This window comes from Cheilinus undulatus, linkage group 4 (genome assembly GCF_018320785.1).
Source record: "Cheilinus undulatus linkage group 4, ASM1832078v1, whole genome shotgun sequence".
Lineage (NCBI taxonomy): Eukaryota > Metazoa > Chordata > Actinopteri > Labriformes > Labridae > Cheilinus > Cheilinus undulatus.
The window spans coordinates 22,335,873-22,356,148 of record NC_054868.1 but is presented as its reverse complement, the minus strand read 5'-3'; the positions used below and the strand labels follow the sequence as shown (position 1 = coordinate 22,356,148).

Below are 20,276 nucleotides of genomic sequence, written 5' to 3'. Positions count from 1 at the left end.
TGTGTTAAACCCACTCACGCCTTCTCTCCTCCCTCTTTGCCATTTGCGCCGGTGAGAGAGATGGAGGCGTGAGTGCGCCACGCTGCGCCGTGCACGAAAATTGCAAAATGCCCTGGACACACCCCATTGGCGCGGCGTAGGCGCAGCGCAGGGCAGGTGTGGCACGCCTGCGCCTGGACTACGAAAATAGAGCCCAAATACAGCTCGTTCTGAGCAGGGCTGAAACAGAGGAGTATTTAGATATGCAAAAATCCAATACTGGAGTGTTTTTTTTTTTTCAGCAACAAACTTGCAACAAAGGCATGTTTTGGGGACCTCTGAGACCAATATAAACTTGTCTTTAAAGGGTAAGATATGTCCCATTTAATGAAACCGTATCCAACCCCAATAAATTGTTCATTTTAGTAACCACTCCACCCTCTTTGCTAAATTTTTGAATGACTTATTTTTCAGAGTTTTTAAAATGTCCAACTCCAAAATGCAAATGTCAATTGATCATTTTAAGTACTTATTTGTTAATACCACTTTGTTTGACTTTGTTTTTGTATTTTTAAGTAAATTTTACTATAATGTTGAATATTATAATAATATATGATCTGTTGTTTGTATACACATAATCTTAATGGGCTCTAATTTCGTGGCGCAGCGCAGGGTGGCGGAGCGTGGCGCACCCCGCGCAGTGGTAACTTTATCCGGCGCACCACCGTGCGCAGCCAATTTGGCAATTTGGTAGACCGGGCTGCGCCGAGATGTGTGGAGGCGCACCAGGGGGAGGTGTCGACAGATTCAGCGTGGCGCAGTGACAATTTCATGCCAAAACACTGCGCGGAAGGGAGCGCAGATGGTCGAGTAGTTTAAGGCGCTACCCACGTACGCGGGCGGCCTGGGTTCGAGTCCGGCCTGTGGCCCTTTGCCCCATGTCTCTCCCCGCTCTTTTCCCTGTTTCTGGGTCTATCCACTGTCCTTCCTCTATCAAATAAAGGCATGAAAAGGCCCAAAAATAAATCTTTAAAAAAAAAAAAAACACTGCGCAGAAGATGCACTGAAAACCCGCCAGCTCCAACCTGGTCTATTCTCGGCGCAGGCGAAGTGCGCCCGGTGTAGTGGTAATTTGGCTGTCAGGCGCACAGTGCACACACGTCACCAAAACCTCACAGGCAGGTTTCCAGAGTGTCAGGCACATTTCAATGCAATAAACAATCACAGCAACCTCTATTTAATGTAACCGTCTGAACAGCATATACATTTGTATCTATATGAATTGTCCCGTCACATCTGATGTCAGATCAAAGATGTTTGTCACGCGTAATTGAAACTCAACCTGATGGCAGCTGGGAGTAATAAAAACGGGCCAGTTCACATCTCTCAGCCAACCACAAACAGCCACGGCATCCGATACGGAATATATATTTGGCTTCTCTCATCTCATGACCTGTGTCAGGTTAACAATCACCTGCAGGGCAGAGAGGTCAATGATGGGACCATAGACTGTAGAAAGAACTGGTCAAATCCTGTGTGACGTCAGCCGTTTGATTACATGAGACGGACTCACACAAGTCTTGAAGCCAATCCGCGGCACCTTCTATATGGAAATTGTTGTTTTAACCAAACTTTGGCTCAACCTAATGGCCCGCAGTATGTGCTGCTTGGTTTTTTCTTTTTTTGACAATATGATCTCATCCAGTAGGGTCACCATTTAAAAGGTTAGTGTCATGGTGTACTGTATTAAATGCTTGTTGTTGCTTGCTATTTAGCTAAAATTTGCCTTTTTTTCACCATGCTCAAGTTAGATTTTGGAGCTGAATGAGAAAAAAAGCATGAACAAGTGTACAGTGTCTTTAAAAAGGATGCTGTACCCTGTTGTTTATTTCAGAAATTGCAAATAGTCAATATAATTTGTCTTTTTGTTGACACAAAAATGTACAAAAAACTTAAAAAAAAAAAAAGTCAAAACAGACTCCTACAAAAGCAAGTCAATTAAATAAAAATATAAAATTCAAAATAAGTGACTGCAAAAATATTTACCTACTTCAGTCAGTATTAAGTAGAAGCACCTTTGGTTCCAATCACAGCTCTGAGTCTGTGTGGATAGGTCTCAGGCTTGTACATCTGGACTATGCAATTACTCTCCATGCTTCTTTGCAAAACTGCTCAAGGTCTGACAGGTTGCAGGGGGATCAGGCATAAACAACCTTTTTCCAGTTCAGCCACAAATTCTCAGTTGCACTGTGGTCTAGGCTCTGACTTATCCACTCCAGAACATTCACCTTGTTGTCTTTAAACCCAAGGAAGTAAAACAATATATGAGACTAATGGGGCACGGACTACAAAATGATTGGATGGGATCAAAAATTCTTGCTGCTAACCTGGCAGTGGGATCTGATCCTAATGGATGCTTGAAATGACAAAACGGACCCCAGTTTTTCAGTCATTGCAGTCAGAAATAAACTTAAATCAGCAAGCTACCTTCAGTTGTTTCGGGGGTTTTAAAGCATACAATCACATGTATAGGCTTCAGTGTTATTTTCTTCACATTTCTCTCACCTTCTGTCTCCTTTCTGATAATTCTGCCACACTAAGTATGAAATAACTGATTAAAACATTGTCTTCTGTGTTGTAGCCAGTCGGTAGGGAGAAACATTCTGGTTTCACTCCCAGACAGCCGTTGATTTGCATACCTTAGATATGCAGATTCAAATGATCAATGTCAAGACAAAAATACTATGGAAGCCTTAAGAGGACATGCATCCAAACATTCAATTTTACTCACTCTGCCCATGATAATGAAGAATTTTGGGTTGCTGTATTGAAATCTTCACTTATACCACTGTTAACTTCAGACAATAAAACCAGCTATTATGTAACGAATCACAAGTTAATTTCTCTAGATTTTCAGACAACTTAACCCCCTGAGACAGATGTTGTCATACACAACAAGAGACACAGGTGACAAACAGTTAAATTACTTTTGAACCATATATGGCCATTTACAGTTTAAAACAACACTAACTCCATTATTAAACATAGTTTAATACATTTTTAATCAATTTTCAATTGTTTGTGATTGCCACTATATTGTTTTCCCACAATGCATTATGAGCTATGGGCTATGAAAACCAATTGGAGGCTGTTCCATCATCGTGTCATGTTTTGCATAATTGTGCAGAGAGGCAGAGAGACTGTGATGTGGTTCTCTGTGTCTCTGCAGAGGGAAACTGATTAGAATCATTGCAAAAAAAAAAAAGTGCAAGGACTTTTTTGTAAATAGATAAATATTTGAACTATTTTCATTGTTATAAAATGATTATTTTTCACTTTTTAGTCTCCAAGAGATGGGAGAACAAGTTTGCACCAAAAGAAAAGTCTTAGTCATTATTGCTTTTCGTTTTATATTAGTTTGTTTGTTTCTTTTGTCTTTATGGTTGCAAACCTTTTTTGTTTTAAACCCAAGTGACATTATTGCACTTCACATTGTCTTAAAGCCCTGGTTGCCCTGAAAAAAGGATGTTTAGAGTTTGACTGTGCATTACAGGGTTGATATTTTATAAGCTTTTTAAGGCAATAATTCCAAAATCCCTAAAAATATGTTAGGGCTTGAAGAGTTAAGAGAACATTTCATTAACCTAGGAAAATGAAGTTTTGTCAGCCTAAGAAAACTGCTTAAACTATGATGCATTCAAACAAAAACAAAAACGAAAACTTCCTAAGATTTTCAGCGAGAGCTGCATGGATGGAAACCTACAGTTTTCCCCTCTGAATCGAGAGAATTCTTAGTTAAAACTCAGAATTCCGCATTTACTTTTTTTAATGCTGATTTTAATCTTAAATTCTTATATTTTTTCTCAGGATCCTGACTTAAATCTCATAATACTAACTTTTTTGTTTTGTTTTTTTTTTTACAAAATATTGATTTTTCTCTGAATTGTGACTTCAATCTTAGAATTCTTATTTCTTACTTTAATATTATAATCCTGTCATTTTTCTCTCAGATATCAGCAACTTTTTACCCCAGAATTCTGACTTTAAACTCAGAGTTCTGTTTTTCCCCCTCAGAAGATGTTAACTGTCATCACATATTTGCTGTGTTGCAAAACTGTTTATTAATGATGACAACTCTTTCAATAAGTTTAATAACATGTTATTTTTGTACTCTTAACATTTTTGCCATAACAGATACAAAGTATGTGCCCATCAGCAACAACAGACGCTGCTCAGTCAAATAAGAATTTCTGAATTCTTGCAGAACACATTCATATAGAGCTCATTCGACATGATGATGATGTGCATTAAAAAAAGAAAAAAAGAAAAAAAAAGGAAAGAAAAATCTGGGCACAAATGGGGATGATCCCAGCAGAGTGATGTCATGAGGTGAATAATCTCCTGGTCATCTCTGTCGGAGACACTGATGTTTGCTCTCTGTTTATGAGTAACACGTGAAGTTCTACTGTGTGCATGTGTGTGTGGTTAAAACAAACCGTGAGAGCATGAAGAAAGTCATCAGCGGAAATGATCTGAAAGTAGCAACACAATGGGAAGGGGGAGCATGAAAACACAGAGTGAAACCAACTGTTGATACGATAGGTCAAAGGTCAAATGTGTGAGTCACACGGCTGAAACCAGGAAATGGAGACATGTTATCCTATCAGTCGTTTCCTTCTTTACAGTGAGGCAGAAACAAAGCTGTGAAGACATCAGTGAACTGACTCCTAGACGATGATAAGGGCAAACCAGTGGCATCATGTGTGAGTACAGAGAGCTGATATTTGTAACGATCTCATGTTTGTAGTTTGTGATGATGTTACACAGAGTTCAGACTCTACTACCTGAATGTAACACTGTTTAATAAAAGCAATAGTATACCTAAGGCTGCAGGTGCAGTACGAACTCTTTTAAGAAACTATCAATGTATCCTTTTAGATTTTAGGTCATTTTATTTCAGTTTTGCAGACACTTTGCTGGTGATAAATTGTAGTTGTATGCTTTCAGTTAAGACCAGTAAACGTGGTCTCTGTTTTTTGCAGGGTCTCCACAGCTCAGGAGGACTGTCAGAATGGCATCTCTGTTGACCTTTTCCTGCATGTTTCACTTATACCTGCTGTAAGTCACTCACCTGATTATCCTTACATAGAAATACACGGCTTCACAGAGCTGTCAACACACTGATAAGCCTGCTGTAACTTCCTAGAAATACAATGAATCTTTGTCGTTGCGATACTTTGGGGGCATGTAGCTCTGAAAGTTTACTTTTTAAGAGGCAATAACTTTGAGCTTTTTGAGAAAAGATTTATATTAGGTCAAATTATTCTACTGTTAATGAAAGAGAATGAAATGAAAACTGAAGCCTCCTCACGAACCACAAAATCAACCACTGGAGAAAAGACTACATACATTTCCCTACATATTACACAGTGATGGCTGCAATTTTCTTCAAGGTGGGCAGACTTTCTAAAACCTGGATGTTTTTCAGCTACTAATTGAAGATGATCATGCAAAAGTAAACACCAAACAAGCCAGGGCACAATCAGTGAAGTGAATTCTCTTTAAAGCTTATGTATGCTTTGAGGACAAAGAGTCAAAGAAACCACATGGTGTTAAGCTTATCTTGATTTAGAGTATGATCAAAGGTTGACCTTTGCATAATGCATCTAGTGGCATATATCAATGCAGCTTGTATAATTCATAACTAGGTCATGCAGCTCTATGTGTTTAACCACTGAAGGCACTTCCCTTTTTTGACACCCTACAGCTGGTCTCTAATGCAACTGCTCAGTGAAAAATGGGCATGCCACTCATGACCCAGCAGGGTCACTTGGCAAATAAGGGGTCAATGCGCTGTCAATTTGGGCTAAGATAGGAGTTAACTAGTAATCAACAAATGGCCAATAAATGGCAAACAAGTGGTAAGTAAGTTATCATTAAAGGTAAACTAATGGTGAACAGGTGGTAACCAAGAAGTGATCAACAACTGATCAATAACTTGCAGTAAGTAGACACTGCAAGTTGCAAATAAGTGGTACATGAGTGACAAGCTGGTGGTCAAAATGTGGTCAAAGAGGTAATGGACCACAAGCTGCCAGATCTTTAACACACTGTATCTGGATTAATATGTATAAAATCAAGACTATTTAGATATAAAATGTTTAACACAAGTAAGATCTGTCCCCAGCACAATAGTCAAAATAATAGGAGAATAAAACATTACTTTTACCAACACAATGTGACCCCATACAGTTACCAACAGAGTGCATATCTGTACAACTCAATCTACTGTCATGGGGACAACAGGTTAACACAGTTGCTATGATACAAATAGAGCATTATAGCTGGAAGTTAGCTTATTTATTCTGTATTGATGTCTTTTCTTCCAGGTATTGATCACCGCAGTGCTCTCATTCCTGCAGAAAAGAGCTCAGAGGCTGACCATAGACCAGAGGCTTCCCTTCCTGAAGGGACGTTTTGCCATTGTGGTGTAAGTCAGCATCACAACAAGAGTGTGAATGTTACAGGAAACACTCCCATTTCATGTTTCAATTTCATAATAAAAGGATTTATTAGGGGTTTTTACTTTATTTTCTATGTCCAGGCCTTTTGATACTATCGGCAGCCTCAGTAACCGCTGGTCATATGGGTTTGCGTTTGGTGCCGTGTCGTCCAGCGTTCTGCTGCTCTTTTCTGAACGCTACATCCCCTTTGTTGTCCCGAACTGGGCCAAAGGTACTATCTAACTTTAAGATTATAGCCTTTGAGTCAAACTCATTTGATCTGAACATGTTTTCTGATATTTCTCCTCAGCCATAGTGTTTCTGATTGGAGCTTTAGAGGTGGGCCTGGTCTATTTCCCTTTCTTTGCCTGTTTGTCCACACCTTTCAGAGTGGCCGGGGCAGTGCTGGGAATACTCTACTCTCTGGCCTGGTAATCACCCATTTACATTACAGGTGTACAGTTTAAGTCTAAAATGTGCATTAGTACATCAAAAGCTCAGAGATGTCATCATGATACAGTTCTTGTTTGCAGGATCACAGTCACAGTTTGGGATACATTCACTTGTCCCAATGGTGAGGTAGGTGAGTAAATGTACTATCAAAGAAGCTAGGGCAGGTCTATGTACCTGTTTCAGTTTGATTGTTCGTTGATACTTTTTGGTACTGCATTAAATATGATGTCTTTGTGTCTGTGATTGGAAAGATTCTGGGTAAATACCAGAAGATCATCGCTCAGTGGCCCTGCATCCTCTCTCTTATCTTCCTGCTCGGACGATTTCTCTACATACTGATTAAAGATGTCCGCATACGCCTGCAGCTGGAGCATGAGGTCAGACCGTCAGCATGCATGAAAACACAGTATTTTTTACTTTGGGTTAAACCATTGCATTTGATATTATTATTTTAACAATAATGAGCTGAAAACTGTTACAAACAATCACTAACCTAGAACGAATGTCCCTGTTTCACTGACTGGTCATGCTGCTTATTCACATACTATGGAAGTCCGCCAATGTTTGGAGGTCTTCACTGGAGAAACTCAGTGCTCGTTATTGTAGGCTAGATATACTAATAAGCCTGCTTGCTGTCTTGTTCGCTCAACTGGGTGAGATGATTGAAATGCTTCACACACCTTTCTGCATACTCTGGTAGGTAGGACAGGACAACAGATAGCAGTTTATCCCATTTCTAAAAAGGACTGACAGTTGATGGCACTGAGTTTTGTTTAATAAATAGCCTGAAAGATTTAGGGCTCATGAAAAAGCATAAGCCCTGTAAGCCACTCTGCTGATGGATAATCACTATTAATAGTTTATAAATGCATTAAAAAGTGCTGTCAGTATTCACTACTGCCCCCCTTATTGATTACAACACTGATTGGCTAGATGTCACACAAGTACTAGCCAATCAACACTGAGGCCTCTGTGTTGCCGTGTCCACAGAGCTAGAGCTAAATTGCTCATTTTTTAAAAGATTTGTTGTTTTCCAATCATAACAAACACCATCGATTTCAAATATCCATTACTGGTCTCGTTAACTACTTCTAATTTGTATTGTATCAGCCCTGAAAATACAATATCAGGCAACTCTTATTAACTGTATCTTCTTGGTAACAACTGCACTCAGTAGAGCTGACCTATCCATTTTAAGATGAAAGATACACTATATGGACAAACGTATTCGGCCGATTGACGATTACACCCACAGGGAATGTAATGTCCATGTATTCAAATATGTGTATTTTGATAAGGAGTTGCCCCCTCCACCCTTTTGCAGCCATAACTGCATCCACTCTTCTAGAAAGGCTTTCCACAAGATTTTGGAGTGTTTTTGCTGGAATTTGTGCCCATTTATGCTGTAGAGCATTTATTAGGTCAGGCACTGATGCTGTACGAGAAGGCCTGGTTGTGCCACACTGGAAGTCACTGAGCTTCTCAGAACGACCCATTTTGTATCACAAATGTTAGAAAATGGAGACTGCATGGCTAGGTGCTCAGTCTTATATACCTGTGCCCACAGGTCTGATTGAAACCACTGAATTCATTAGGTAACAGGTGTGTATTTACATGATTTGTGATGATTCATGATGTTGTATAGCAGTGGTTCCAAACTCTTTTCCCTTTGAGCACCTCTACTGGTATCTAATAAAGGTAATCCGCTCCAATCCCAGGACCCAAATGAAAAAAAATGAATATTAAAATTAGTATCAAATAGCAAATTGATTTTTAAATGCCTCAGAATGGACAGAGCTTCTTTGGTCTTTAAAAAAACTGCTTTTAACTTTAACTGGGCTTAATCTGTCACCAGGACCCTGAAGAGCTGATAGGACAGCACCAGATGCAGCATGTGAAGAGTCTGCTGAGGAAAGGGCCTGTGCAGAGGTAGACTACTCACTCACTAAAGTGTAAATGTATATTGTTTGATAAAGGATCTGCTTATGACTATTTTCTGTGTACTGTATAATGTCAGTGCATTTATATCCATGGTTAAAAACAAAATAACATCTCTGTCTTTTCCGCAACCTATTATTCGACTGTTATTTTTCATTTTTGATAAAGTAGTTGGTAATAAAAAATAGGACTTGCAGCATTAATTGCTATATCAATCAAAGGTCCTTAATCAGTGCATTTAAAAAAAAATGGTATTAACTACATGCTTTATCGTGCCTTTCAGTACACTCTGCAATGTCTTGTAAAAAAAAGGCCAACACTGCTCCGTAATGTCTCATTTCATTTTAAAATCTCTGGGTCATCATTTGAAAGTCATCTGCACCTCATGTGAACAATCTTTTACTGTTCCCTCTCCAAGATTATTTGGGATCAAATACTTCATGTGCATGTACATTGTCATGCCCTTTACATCTTTCTGTGTTTTTCTTTTTTTTCTTTTTTTTTTTTTTCAAACCAATTAAAAGTGTCTCAAACATATTTAACTAGAAGAGCACTCAGAGAGTGCAGACCTTTAGCCCTATCTCCCAATTGTACAGAATCCTTTAAAAACATTTCTGGATCCAGACGGTGATCCGGATCACTCCCAAAATCTAATTTGCCGATTACTCCCTCCCTGGTGGGGTGGAGACATGGTGAGGCAAAGCATTGGCTTCACTTCATGTGGACTGTCATGGCGGAAGCACCCATGGTCTCACCAGATGACTGAAAGTCATGGCAGAGGGTGAATATTCCTTTATTCCTCCCAGCATTGTGAGTATTCTCGTTACAATTCGCTGTCTTTCTGTTACGCTCTGACTCGTCTCCTCGACCGGGCGTGTGTCTTTCAAACTCTATAAACTCCAAAACTTTGAATAGAAAGACACCAAAAACATGCTGCTGGGATTGAAGTTACACATTTCTGCCATCTCCTGGTGTAAAGTGGTAACAGCGCAGACCTCTGCCATTAGCCCTATCTCCCAATAGTAAAGAGTCCTTTAAAAAATTTCTGGATCCAGACGGTGATCCGAATCACTCCCAAAAACGAATCACTTCTTCCTTATGCCATTTCTGACATTTCCTGAAAATTTCATGAAAATCCGTCCATGACTTTTTGAGTTATGTTGCTAACAAACTAACAAACCCACCCAATCACATAATCTCCTTGGCGGAGGAACTATGACCATTTGGTGTTAAATTGTTTGAAAAATACAGTGCTTCCCCCTTTCCTGAATGGTGGTGATTTTGGAGATGGGGGTTATGGCCCGATGGCAGCAGTATGTAATATGATGCTTGAGATTCAATTTATGAAACATAAATGTTTACCATATTTTCATAAAACTATATTGAAACAGCTGACCTTAAAGGTAGCAACAAACAAATTCTTAAACACATTTAAACACAAAGTAGCTCTCACCCTCCTCCTTGTGTTGCAGTAAGTCCCTCAGCTGGTTCCAGAGAAGAGTTTATGAATGGGACCCAAACTTCAAGTTCCCCAACAGGATCCTTGGCACCATCATCATATCCCTCATAGGCCTATACACGGTACTGAAAGACATGTATCACATGTTCTCATGTAAAATCATTCAACTCAAGTATCAAACAAGCAATTTATCAGAGCATCTGTTTCAGCTAATCAAACTTTTCCTCTCTAGTTGACCCTGGCAGATTACAGTCTCAGCAATGTGGCTTTTGACCAGGTAGACAGATATAAGGACATGCTGGAAGGCCTGGCTACTTCCTGTAACCAGACTCAAGCTCTGGGAGCCATGATACCTCAGCTGGAAGAATTCGTCAATGTTGCAAGGAGTGAGTAGATTTGTATTTGATTACACAGTAGTTAAACTTGAATCCCAACCTCAACTCTACAGATGTTTGAAGAACACATTCATCTGTGCTTTTATGCCTCTACACTGGTGATAGCTGAGGCTAGAGGCATTGTGGGACTGAGGTTTGAACCAGAGTCATAATTAACTAATGAGTGGCCCTGAATGCCAGGAAATTTTAGTACCGTACCATTTTAAAAAAGCATAGAAAAATACTGTAAATTTCTGTATATCATGGAACACTACTCCCTTCTGTGTTTGCACACTGCCTTGCAGTGTCATGCCCTTATATGGGCTAAATAGGAGATCCTGCCATGCTTCCAGCGTATGAGCACATGGTTTCCATCAACTGAAGAACACAGGTGCAAACTATTCAGCACTGTGAGAACGTTTTATGACTCCCACGTCTTTTGATTTTCTTAAGAACAAATTTATGAAAAATATTGGTGAATGAGGCATAATGTTTTCAGGCTGTCTATTTGTCTGGACCTATTTTTGTGAACATATCTCAATACCACTTTGGGTGATTTTCTTCTGATTTGGCACAAATATTCACTGTGGCTCAAGGATGAACTGACGAGATTCAGAAGTTACAGGTGAAGATAAAGGTCACTAGGTCTCCCCTTGTTTGAGAGCAAGATAGTTCAAGAACACTTTGGGAGATTTTCTCAAAACTTTGCACCAACGCCCACTATGACTCAAGGATTTACTAATTACAGTTTGGTAGTCATGGGCAGAAATCAAAGATTAAGGCCACTGGGACTCATGTTCATTCCTGCTTGTGAACACTTAAAACTGTGCAAACCTCAACTGTGACTCAGAAGTGGACTTACATTCTGGAGGTCTTTGGTCAATGCTCAGGGTCACTGGACCCATAGGTGACTTAATGTCACTATGGGCCCCAGGGCCGCTGGCCTTTTTAAGCCCCCCCTTCCATGTAAAAAAAAAAAAAAAAAAAAAAAAACAACTGGATTGTAACCAAAAATCCCATTTTATATAATAAAGTTGACTATAGCATGCAAATTGACTTGAACTATATTTACAGTCCTTTCAAATGTAAAAGAAAACTTAAATTCCATATTTTAAACATGTTTCCTTGTACAGGAAAAAACTCAAACTTACAATTTTGCAGTGTCATTTTAAAAAAAAATCCAGAAATTTAGATCATCTGGCATGATGCCATGAACACATGCTCTGTCCTCATGCTTTGTTTAATCAACCTGATCACAGTAAGGTCTCCTATGGACTTTACCATTACACTTTACTTTAGAGGCATCAGGGTCTAAATGTTCCAGTTTACAGTCCATTACAGGGGATCTAACTCTTTCCTGGTCTGATTTGCAGGTCATTTTGGTCAGTTTCTGTCTTTAAAGCACCATGTTTGAAGTCGAAAAGAAAAAAAGGAAATCAAATTAATGTTAAAAACACTGACTGTTAATTGTTTAACAAACTAAAAGATGTACAGTTCTTAACAAATTTATTAGACCACCTGTCATATTAGTCTAAGAGACCATCCAGCATCATGAAGTGCTTTAATGCAGACTCTTTCATATTCAGTGAGCTCTTCACGTTTTACTATTTTGAACAGGAATGAAGAATTCCAAACTGAATTCACCTTTTTATACCCAAATTTGAGCCGGCTCACTGGGCTTCTCTGAGAAGTCAGAAATTAATCAAGCATAACATTCAACCACTAAAACTCATTTTTCTGTTCAAGAATGCAAGTAAATAACTATAATTTGACATTTTAATCAAGAAATAATAATGTGCTTTACTATTTTTTCAGGTTTTTTGTAAATCAGTAAATTTGAAAATTCATGGATAACAATAATAATTGTATTTTAGCATTAAAAATATCATTTGGGTTAGAGAGCTTCTACATATTTTTGTATTAACCATTGCAAACACATAAAAAATGATTTTGATAATTACCAGTGCTGTTAATTTAGGGCAGGTGTGGCATAAACCTTACTTTGGTTAGGGTCAGGGTGGTCTAATAAATTTTTTAAGCACTGTACATGCTATTTTAAATTCACAATCGGGAAAGATATGAACAGCTGTTTTAACACTCATTATAGTGATAAATTGATGATGAAAACAAAGATTTTTACTACTTTCATCCTTTTAGCTGAATTATTTTTAACTCACGTAGAAGTTTTCTGTCACAAACTCCTGTCTCTCTCTGTATATCTCTCTGTCTCTCTCTCCTGTCTTTCTCTGTTTATCACTGCCCTGGTGTCCAGTTGTTAGAGAGAGAAAGAGCAGTAGCAGGGATTTACAGACAGCATTGACGCACGTACTGTAAGCGCCGTGGTTTGAGGGGAGCTGTAAAGCAGGAAGAGGAAAGTTCAGGTCTGTGATGAATCTTTTTCTCCTCTGTGGATAGAAGCCTCAAGTCTACACCACCAACATGCTAGCTTGTATGTTTGTCTGTGTGTGGTGTTAGTGTTTGTGTTGCTGTGTACTGGGCATGAAAGCCTTCTGTGCAAAGGCGCAAAACTAGCGCACAGATAGCCTACTCGACCACTTGGGAGTTATTTTGGAAAAAAAAGAACTCTGCCTTTATGTGTAAAACAGCCTCACTGAATCAAGCATCTAATTCACAAACACTGGCGCTCACAGCCCAGCACAGTTAGAAGGAGGACGAGTTTATGACGCTGAAGTCAACCCTCCAAAGTGGCTCACTGAGGTATCCTCCATGGCAGAAACAAGCAAAACCTGTAAAGACATTTTTTTGGGCGTTTAGATCCTTTATTCATAGTACAGAACTGTGGATAGAGTCAGAAACAGGGATGAGAGAGTGGGGGCTAGACATGTGGGAAAGTGGCCACAGGTCTGACTTGAACTCGGTCTGCCTGCATGCATGGGGTGCACCTAAAACCAGTGCTCCATCAGCATTCCTCGAACACAAAATTTTTGAATTACTTGGGGATTTAATTCAAACTTTACACACCTGTCCACTCTGGCTCAGTGATAAGTTTATTTGAATAAGGAGTTCTTTGGTGAAAAGTTAAGGCACTTGGACCACATTCTCATTCCTTTACCTGTGAACATGAAACGGCAAGACCACTTCAAGGGATTTCATTGAAACTTTCCACAAACCTCCACTATGACTTCAGGACAAACTAATTAGATGGGATATTACTGGTGAGAGGTCAAGACAGTTGGTGCCTCCTGTTTATCTGTTTGCATGTGAATCTCAAGAGCACTGTAAAAGATTTTTTCTTCAAACTTTGCAAAAATGTACACTCAGAAGAAGTGCATAAATTTTGGGGTCAGGGCCCAAAGTTTTTGCACTTCATAATCATCCCCTGCTCCCACCCCCCTTTCATCTTATTATTCTATACCAGAAATGGCTCATTATCAATGGATATCAGGGGGAAAAAATAAAACTTATGCATGCCCACTTTGGGTCCCCATATACACAAAGTAAAAAATAAGCTAATAATTAATTTTATTTTCATTTTATAACAGAGTCTTGGCTCGCTACCACCATCTTTGCTAGCCTCAACTCAGTTGCTTATACCTTCCACATCCTGGCATGTTACAGGTAAGAAACGACATCAGAAATACACTCATTTAAAATTCAGTATATTAAAAAAATATGAAATAAAAAAGGGTATTAGACGTTATGTTACATTTATGATAAATGGATAATGAAAATAACCACAACATTTGTTGCTGTCTCTGTAGAAAACACCTGAAGAGACTGTGGAGAGGTCAGAAAGGATTTTTACCGGAGAGATTTCACAACCCAAGCTCTGCTGTCAGCGTAGTGAGTAACACACACACACACACACATACTGAAACACTAACACACACAGATGGCAGGTGCAGAAAAATACCAGGGTAACCCTCATTTAAGGTTGCTGAATAAACTCATAAATGCTCAAAAAAGATTTTCTTGTGACTTTCACAGGCTTCCATAGCGAGATACTCTGGCTGGCAAATAGCGTTCACACTTTGGGGTAAGCTTTTCATTCTCTAAGCATCTCTACGGTCTAATCAGTATGATTTTAGGTTAAAAACATTATTATAGCGATTAAATGTTTTTTTCCTCTTTAGGCTACCTGATTGTCCATTTTGTCCACTTTGTGTTTGCCCTGCTGATCGTCTACGGGCTGGTTCTTCCAGTAGTGCATGGCCATGCACTGAGCATGCTCAAAAACCTGGGGATTATTATGTAAGCCTGTTTGCTGTACTGTTGTGGCTTTATCAATAGATGTTGACTTGGCAGATAAATACGATGGTTAATTTTTCTTTTTCAGTCTGACTATTGCCCTGGTGATTGCTCTGGTGATTCTACAGGTAGTTTTGGTTCAGATCTTCTTCCTACAGGATAAACTGTCACCGACTGATAAAAACAAACCTCTGGCTCTCAACAACAGGTGGGTGTAGCCTGAAGAATTTTATTGAAGCTGTGAGAAGTTTTTATTTGGTTATAAAAAAAAATACTATGAAACATACACAAGTGAATCTCAGAAATTAGATTTTTGTGTAAAAGTTCATTCATTTTAGTAGTTCAGTTCAGAAAATGAACCTTCAGGGGTGTGCAGATGGTCAAGAGGTTTGAGGTGCTACCCATGTGCGAGGCCCAGGTTCAAATCTGGCCTGTGGCCCTTTGCCGCATGTCTCTCCCCACTCTCTTCCCTGTTTCTGAGTCTATCCACTGTCCTTCCTCTATCTAATAAAGGCCCAAAAATAAATCTTAAAAAAGAAAGTTAAACTTCATTACACACCGAGGTAAATATATTTTAGGTGTTTATTTCTTTTCTTGTTTATGGCTTACAGTCCTTAAAACCCCCAAATTCAGTGTCTCAGAAAATTAGAATACTGTGACAAAGTTCGATATTGTAAACTAATAGTGTCACACTCTTATTAGCTAATTAGCTGTAAGCATCTGCAAAGGTTTCCTGAGCCTTTAAATGGTCTCTTGGTCTGGTACTGTAGACTACACAGTCATGGAGACGACTGCTGACATGACAGATGTTCAGAAGATGATTATTCACACCCTAAACAAGGAGGTTAAGACACAAAAGGCCATTGCTAAAGAAGCTGGCTGTTCACAGAGTGCTGTTTCCAAGCACATTGATGGAAAGTTGAGTGGAAGGAAAAAGTGGAAACAACCACTGCCGTAGAAGGACTGTAAAGCAAAACCTATTCAAGAATTTTGGGGGAACTTCACAAGGAATGGACTGAGGTTGACATCGGTTCATCAAGAGCCACTATGCACAGACGAATCAAGGAACTTGGTTGCAGCTGTCACATTCCTCATCTCAAGCCACTCCTAAATGAGAGACAACGTCTGAAGCGTCTTACTTGGGCCAAGGAAAAAAAGAACTGGACCATTGCTCATTGGTCCAAAGTCTTCTTTTCAGATGAAAGTACATTTTGTATTTAACTTGTAAATCAAGGTCCCAGAGTCTGGATGAAGATCCAGTCTAGCGTGAAGTTTCCACAGTCAGTAATGTTTTTGGGGTGCCATGTCATCTGCTGGTGTAGGTCCATGGTGTTCTCTAAAGTCCAAAGTCAACGCAGCTGTTTACCAGAAAATTCTAAAGCACTTCATGCTTCCTTCCACTGACAAGCTTCATGGAGATGCTGAATTCATTTCCAACATGACATGACACCTGCCCACAGTGCCAAAAGTACCAAAATCTAGTTAAATGACCATGATGTTCCTGTGCTTTCATTGGCCTGAAAACTCTCCGGATGACCTGAACCCCTATGGCTGTGATCATCAACTGATGGCTCAAGGGCCACATCAGCCCCCCACCCCCATGGCCCTATTCAGCCCCCAGAACATTATACAAGTCAGACAACTGCAGAGGGAAAAATGTATTGATGTAGATCACATATGTTTATTATTTAATTCCCTACAGCTATTAAAAAAACTAAAAACAACTGGTATTGACAGCCTTGTCCTGATTGGTTTAATTTTTGACCCATTGTACAGAAATCCACCTGTCATTCAGTATTAGAAAATATGATGCATGATAAACACAAACGTACTAGTTCATTCTCAATTAAACCTGTTATTTTCTTTTGACTTTTGTCATTTCTCTGCCCAAGAATCAAACTAAAGAAATGTTTTTTTGCATGGATGTTTCACTAATCAGAACACAGCTTATTAGCATCAAACTCAGAGATGGAGAACATAACAACCCCAGAAATTTTCAGCTAAACTATCTCAATCACCCCCTAGTGGCTGGCTATGGTATAAAGACTGGTCCCACTTTTAGGGGCTAAAATTGTATACATTTAAAAGAAAATTAAATATTTTAAGAGCATGTTCATTAGAAAATAATGTCTATTCATTTTAGTTTATTTAAAAGTATAGCCCAAAAATGTCCATTAAGGTCTTATTTTATATTCCAGTTTTTTTAGGCACTGAAATTATTCTTTTTTTATTAGCTGTAAGCCATAATCATCGAAATTAAAAGAAAGATTTTAAAATTTTTACTCTCTGTGAAATGAATCTACTGTATATAATATATGTTTCAATTTTTGATTGAATGATCATGTCCACAGTATTCTAATTTATTGAGATGCACCTGTAGATCATATTCCTGTAACCTCTGCTGCTGGGTAGTCATCATACAAAGCAACAAATGGCATGCTGCAGAAACAGCATTTTTAAATGTTTCCATGACAAAGAGTTACTGTGAGTTTCACATTAGACATTTGAAATAATGAAATATTGGATGTTTGTGTTATTAAACACAGAAAAGATCACAAACAGGTCTGAAGTCATACATATGTCTACAAGAGCCACCAAAATCAGCACAATTTAAAACTTCCTTTGGAATTTTGGAGTTTCCCCTTGTGGGACTAATAAAGGAATATCTTATCTTATCTCCGAACAGGTTTAACCAAATTCGGAGCATTTAAACCGTCACAAGGACATGGCACTGAAACACTTTGTTTTTTCCCACCTTACGCTGACTGTTAAAAAGGGGAAGTGATCCTTATATAGGATTCCAAAACTAGCAGGGGGTTATTTGAAGACAGTTGTAAAGCCATAAAACCTGCACATTCTGACTTCCTCAATATTGCAAAGAAGCTTCAGAGGCAATCAGCTGCAACATTTCCAGTGATGTTTTATGTCATGAAAGTCCTTTGGTTGTACTTATATACATATAATTAGCAGTAATGATTATGTTTAATTTTTAAAAAGGACTTAATTTGTATGATTCTTATTCTTCAGGAAGGCCTTTGACTGCTTCAACTACTTTTTCTTCTTTTACAATGTGGTGATGGGGATCAGTAACTGCATACTGAGGTTACTTTTCAGCATAATGGTGGGGACATGGCTGGTGTCACGCATCGACCGCACCATTATGCAGAGAGGATATGAAAACATGGATGCTGGTAAGCTTAACTTAAACTGTTACTTTTTGTGAAACAAACAAAACAATTATGTATGACCTCCAAAATAGATCCAAAATGCCTAGATTTTTGCTAATGTATTCAAAATGGTGGATTTCCTGTTGGAGTTTTTGCTCCAGGATACTTTTTTATAGACCTCCTTGAGCCAAATCTGTTTGCCACATAAAAAGGCAAAAAGACTCATTTATAATTCAATGATAAAGTAATTTTTCAGGCTCCTACTAAAAGAAAGCTTTAACTCATTGTCTGTCAATGTTTTTTTAAGTCAGCATGCATGCCTCCATGTTTTCCAGCAGGTGGCAGCATTACACAGAGTGTTACATAGTGCCACTGGAGATCTGACATCACAAATCAATAATTTAACATCAAGTTCATATGGATTATCTTAATTGTCATGTATTCTATTATTTTCAAAATAGTTCTTTGTGTTGGTTGGAAGGTAACTAAACAAAACAGGAAAAACATCTCTAAAGAACACTTAGGTACACTTCAGAATAATTGATGAAGAATTAAACACTTTAACTTAATTGACATTACACATAGACAAATACATACCTGGTTTTCAAGCTGAAAGGCCAGTGCTGTTGCAGACTAAATTTCCAATGAATGACTCAACAAGCAGATTTCCTCAGTTGTGCACGCCCATTAAAAATACAGTAAAAACTACTGTGAATGCAGAGCTTGTATCTGCTGTATCTTTCTCTTCCATTATTCAGGCTACACTACTTGGATTGGGATGATCTTTGCTGACCACTATCATAACAATCCAGTCATGGTGTGTTTCTGCCAGCTGCTGGTCTCCAACACACAGGAGAAATACATTGCATCTGCATACTCCACATTCAACAACACATCATCAGGTCAGTAGTGTTTCTTTGTCTTGTGATTTAGACATTCACATTAAAAAAATGATTTTGTTGTATTACATCTTATGACCTCCTTTGATTTTATTTTGTTTGATTCTGTATTTGTTATGTTATACCTGACGGCATTTCCTGTGTAATAACTTTAAGCTTTCTCTCCTCCAGAAACCCTTCTAAATAGCCCTGCCAGAAGGCGCTGGATGCTGTTTTACACCTTAATCAGAAATCCTCATCTGATTCTGCTCAGAAAGCACCACATCTCTGCATCTTCATCATCACCAACATCATCATCGCCCCAGTCAGAGACAGCGGTTAATGCTTGGGTCATGGCATCCCAAACACAGAGTCGCCCACCTGCAGAGTTATGCTCACCAGTAGAGATCCCTTTCCCACCAGCAGAAGACTGCTAAAGAAAATTTTCCACATATTTTTAAATTCTTGACCACTTGAGCTCATAACACTTATAGTTTATCTGTCCCTGGTGGATGGATGTCTGTTTAGACTGTTGATCACTCTTATAAAGGCATTTTTTAGGCGACATTTAGGTGACTAAAACTCACTGCCATAGACAAAACTTGAGGAAGAGCACTGTCAAGTTGTAGTCATTGTGATCATTTATTTTTCATCTAGGCATTTATTCTTTACACAAGGTGCTGTGGAGCCTTGAACAGTCTTATGAGGTCTTGAACTAGATTTAGTAAATTTAAGGTCTTAAATTGTTTTGATAAAAGTTTTACTTTTGCTTGTGATATGTCTGAAATTGTAGTTGGCACTTTAACTGAAACATGATCTGATACCTGATTAAATCTGCACCATCTAGTTAGGGGAATATGATTTATTATAATTGTTTGAAGAAATATTCATTAACTAGGCAGTTCACAACATTTATTGCAGCACTGTTAGAATTTTGCCCAGGGCACCAGAATGACTATGGCTGGCTCTGATTGTTGTACATAATTTGTATGTTGCTGTGAGTACAGGAATTATTTCTTTTTCCTTTTTGGTTGTCATTCAATTTGTAATCTTAATTGTGTTGCTTAAAGTTGTGGCACGTGCTTCATTTTCAATTGGAATTAATATTATTAAAGTTGCTTTGATATGCTCAAGAAACTTTGATTAGTATCTCAAAGTGTGAAGTGCTAATATTTCCCACATCACTTTAATGCAGCATAGTTTTGCCAGGCCAAGCAGCTAAGGAGCTAAACTATTTATTTAAGAAGCATTACTGGTAAATTACCCAAATTTGGTGTATGCTAGTTGTATGTTAGTTAGAAAAGAACCTGGAGTGA

At 38.6% G+C, this 20,276-nt stretch overlaps 1 protein-coding gene across 1 annotated transcript; it reads left to right on the top strand.

Moving 5' to 3' along the window:
- Positions 1–4,610: 4,610 nt before the first annotated feature.
- On the top strand, positions 4,611–20,031 carry stra6l (STRA6-like). Its single transcript, XM_041785332.1, has 18 exons — positions 4,611–4,742; positions 5,022–5,097; positions 6,369–6,469; positions 6,584–6,714; positions 6,793–6,913; positions 7,016–7,061; positions 7,187–7,312; positions 8,791–8,864; positions 10,346–10,454; positions 10,565–10,718; positions 14,210–14,285; positions 14,429–14,510; positions 14,655–14,703; positions 14,801–14,918; positions 15,004–15,123; positions 17,943–18,106; positions 18,841–18,984; positions 19,153–20,031. The coding sequence occupies exons 1-18, from the start codon at positions 4,714–4,716 to the stop codon at positions 19,395–19,397; spliced, it is 1,965 nt and encodes a 654-aa protein (XP_041641266.1). The 5' UTR covers positions 4,611–4,713; the 3' UTR covers positions 19,398–20,031.
- Positions 20,032–20,276: the final 245 nt, after the last annotated feature.